Here is a 3,426-nt window from a genome sequence, read left to right as displayed (position 1 = left end):
ACATACAGTTGGGTGGTTTTTCTGAAATGCACAGTTTTTCATCACCCTCAACTAGCACAAATCGCTGACCCAAATAAGTTATATCGATTTGCTTATACGTATTATTGGGCACTTTCAGTAAACGTTTAAATGGGAAAAATGTCGATTTAAGCGCTTTGAGTAATCATCACGTCCTACGGAAAGTGTTGTCCCAGCAGAATAATTCTCTTTAACAGACCCCAACAATTTTCAAGGCAATAACGTGGCTGTTTGATGCCCCATTATATAATTGCGGTTTTTTGCTCAAGCTAATATGAATTCAACACGAACAATCGATTTCAATTTAATAAAATTGCTTCATTGTTCCAAAGGCTTCACACTTGCCAACTGACTGTTTGCAACGATTTATTGTTATCATCAGCAGAATGCGAAAATCAGCAAAATTTCCATCAGAGCTGACAATAAAACAAAGCCAGCTTCATCCAGGCTGTTTGTTATCACAGGTGATTTCTTTCGCACGCCTGTTTTAAATTACGCTTTATGCTTCGACGCAAATCGCCTGTTCAATAACACCCGGATAGATTTTCAATTTGGTTGCATTTCTCACGGGAGGAAATTTACAGATCTTTCCACTTGGAAATTTATTACGCAGCCCTGGTACATGGGGTGGGTGGAACGAGGACAGCATCGTTGCCTGGGCAACCGATATGTCGTTCTCACTTCCCCATGCAGGGGCAAAAATGGCCCAAACCGCTCGAATGGCCCATTTGCGCTACCGGGTGCATTCAAATGTTGGCTGACGCTTATATGTGAGAATAACTAGACTAGTAATCCCCCTAGACGACTAGACACGGATTTATTGGCAACGAAACGAAAATTTTCCTCAATTTTATTTATAAATATCCCGCGATATTTTAGTGTTTGATTTCGGGCGCTTTAAAGTCCTTGGCTTTACTACACGCCTTCGTAATATCGATCTCTCACTTTTCATTACTGGAAAACGCTTTTGCCTGTTTTTCGAGCGGTTGGTCAGCGAACGTTCGGCGCTTAATTTATCATGGAATCCTCCTTAAAACACCGCCGATCGACGACTCAATCATGCACGGCTACATTAATTATGCGCGCCTAGAAGGGCCCAAACTTGAATTAACTAGTTCAACCGAGACTTATCGCGGATTTTATCAAATTTTGTTGTTCCCAAATGATAAATGCCACGCGTATACAATCAATCTGACAAATCATTTCACCGTGGAGGACAATTCGAATCGCTCGCAAATAGTCCGGAAAATATTCCAGATCTCTGAAAGGCTTTTGATTGCGTTCGGGAAAAAATCCAATTAATTTCACATCCTTCAGTTCGGCCTGGGTGTTTTTCTTGTAACGTTGCCTGCGTCAGGCAATTAACCCGATTTTATTGCATAGGTAGAGTAAATCTTAATTGGTTTACCGGCTCTAAGTGCTTAGGAGGTGTAAAAGATATGACGCAAATCTCCGCACTTGCGGGCGCTTTATCAAGGAATATCCACTCAAAAAAAAATGACGCACGGTTACCCAAAACAACGAAATCAGAGTATTAAACTACTGCAAAAATGGGTTGTTTTTCATGCAAGTTTAGCCTCACAACACTCCCGAAAGATGCAATTTATTTCGTCGATGTTTATCCGGACAAGATTGTGTGCGACTTGCGCTGCTAAAATTTTATAAAATTCCAGTTTTTTTATGAATTTTGCGTAGAAAAACGATGATTTTCCCGAAAGGGAAGGTTTTATTTAGCGCTGTGGGAGCGCCACTAACGATTCATCTTAGAAAAGCAATGCAAAATATAACAAAATTCAAGCAAACCTTGATAATTTCGCTCGGAACTAGCATGAGTATTAAAACCTCGAAGACATTTTTGAAAATAATAGTGGGACTTTAGCAGTTTTACGTGGGCATGAGCCCACCTTAAAAGTATCCAGAATATTGAGCAAAAAAACAAATAGAGCAGTCATTCGCGCCACGGCCAACTATTTACCCCATTAAAAAAGTCGATGTGTTGATTCGGTAAAACTGTCTCCAACAACTTCGCCTTTCCTATCTATGTCACGGCGAGTTTTCTATTTATACTCGGCGAGACTGCACCGGTTTGAACTCACTTTTTCCACATCTATGTATATAGAGACGTGGCATAAATACTATTTGTCGATTTATGTAATCACACACACTGTTCAGTGCAAATATTGTTACACTCCATCAGCAGATAGGGGCTTGTTTGGGCAACGGCAACCAACAATGGTCCATTCCATCAGTTGTTGATGAGCTGATAGTTATGAGTAGTAAATTGTTATCTCAAGTTTCACCGGCCCTGAGCAAGTTCTAGGTTGATCTGTCGATCGGAATAGGTACTTACCATTACAAGTTCCTTTAACCGCTCCCTTGTGTAGACATTTCCGATTTCCTCTCCCAGCACACAGTCCAAGAATTTGGCGATCGCGTAGCTCAATGGGAAAGTAAGGAACATCACAAATTTCGTAATATAAATAGTTTTGGCACCAATCGCGAGTCCATGCCTGGAGCACACCGCTTGAGGAAAAATTTCACCGAACAGCACAATCGCCAAAGTCGAAAATATGACCGCAATCAGTCCCGAAGTCAGTCCATCCAAAATGATGGTGAAAATCGAGTTTACCAGCACATTTCCCAACAGAATGGAACAGAGCAGATAGTTGCCATGATTTCGCACTGGCTGAATCACTCTGGCGTATTTCCGTTCCTTGGCCGTTCCAGTATTGCAGAGGATTTTCAACTCGGTCTTATCCATTGACATCAAACCTGCAACAATCCACACATTTGCTCTAATCCAGTGGGACTGCACATGATCACTTACCTAAGTTCAACCCGGAAAACAGGGAAGAAAACGAAATGCAAACGAAAATCACGACAATGGAGGCCCAAAGGGGGATGAGACTGCTGTAGGTTTTAACCTGCATCCAGGGGTCGTCTCCTTGGTGCACAAACGGCTTCAGAGAGTTGGCAGGACCATCTTTCACGCACAAATAAAACGCGTCCGCACTGGCCGGTAGTACAGGGAGGGTCACTTTCAATTGAACACTGCTATTACCAAACAGAGAGCCATTTTCAATCTGAAACCAAAAATATTAGGATTAGGACAAAAATCAACAGGATATCCGATAGAAACATTATCATTTGGTACGCGAAAGCTCTAAATTTAGATGCGTTATTTGGGGCGGCCACATTTCGTAATTAACTAGCATTAAATTCAACCAGATGCAGCCAAAAAGATATCAAACGAAAGTTTCAATTTGGCATGCATTTAAATCGTTGCCTGCACAAAGCGGCACAGCGTCCACCTAATCCAGCATTGTTTGCAAAACGCATTTTTTTAATTGTTTTTATTTTTATCAGACTGCAAGCAAGAGCGGATCCTGCTTTCAAGTCAGGGGGGGG

General features: G+C 41.6%; 1 protein-coding gene across 1 annotated transcript in view; it reads right to left on the bottom strand.

Moving 5' to 3' along the window:
* LOC109540209 (unextended protein) overlaps positions 1-3,426 on the bottom strand; it is a 14,465-nt gene that overhangs the window by 7,864 nt on the left and 3,175 nt on the right. The window contains exons 3-4 of the mRNA XM_019908476.2: positions 2,846-3,101; positions 2,369-2,790 (exon numbers count right to left, since the gene is read on the bottom strand). Coding sequence (XP_019764035.2) covers positions 2,369-2,790; positions 2,846-3,101 — 678 coding nt within the window. The remainder of the gene's footprint in view (positions 1-2,368; positions 2,791-2,845; positions 3,102-3,426) is intronic.

Source organism: Dendroctonus ponderosae, unplaced genomic scaffold (assembly GCF_020466585.1).
Source record: "Dendroctonus ponderosae isolate FM_Combo_2020 unplaced genomic scaffold, Dpon_F_20191213v2 Dpon_F_20191213_7, whole genome shotgun sequence".
Taxonomy (NCBI): Eukaryota; Metazoa; Arthropoda; class Insecta; order Coleoptera; family Curculionidae; genus Dendroctonus; species Dendroctonus ponderosae.
This window is presented reverse-complemented; position numbering and strand designations above follow the sequence as displayed.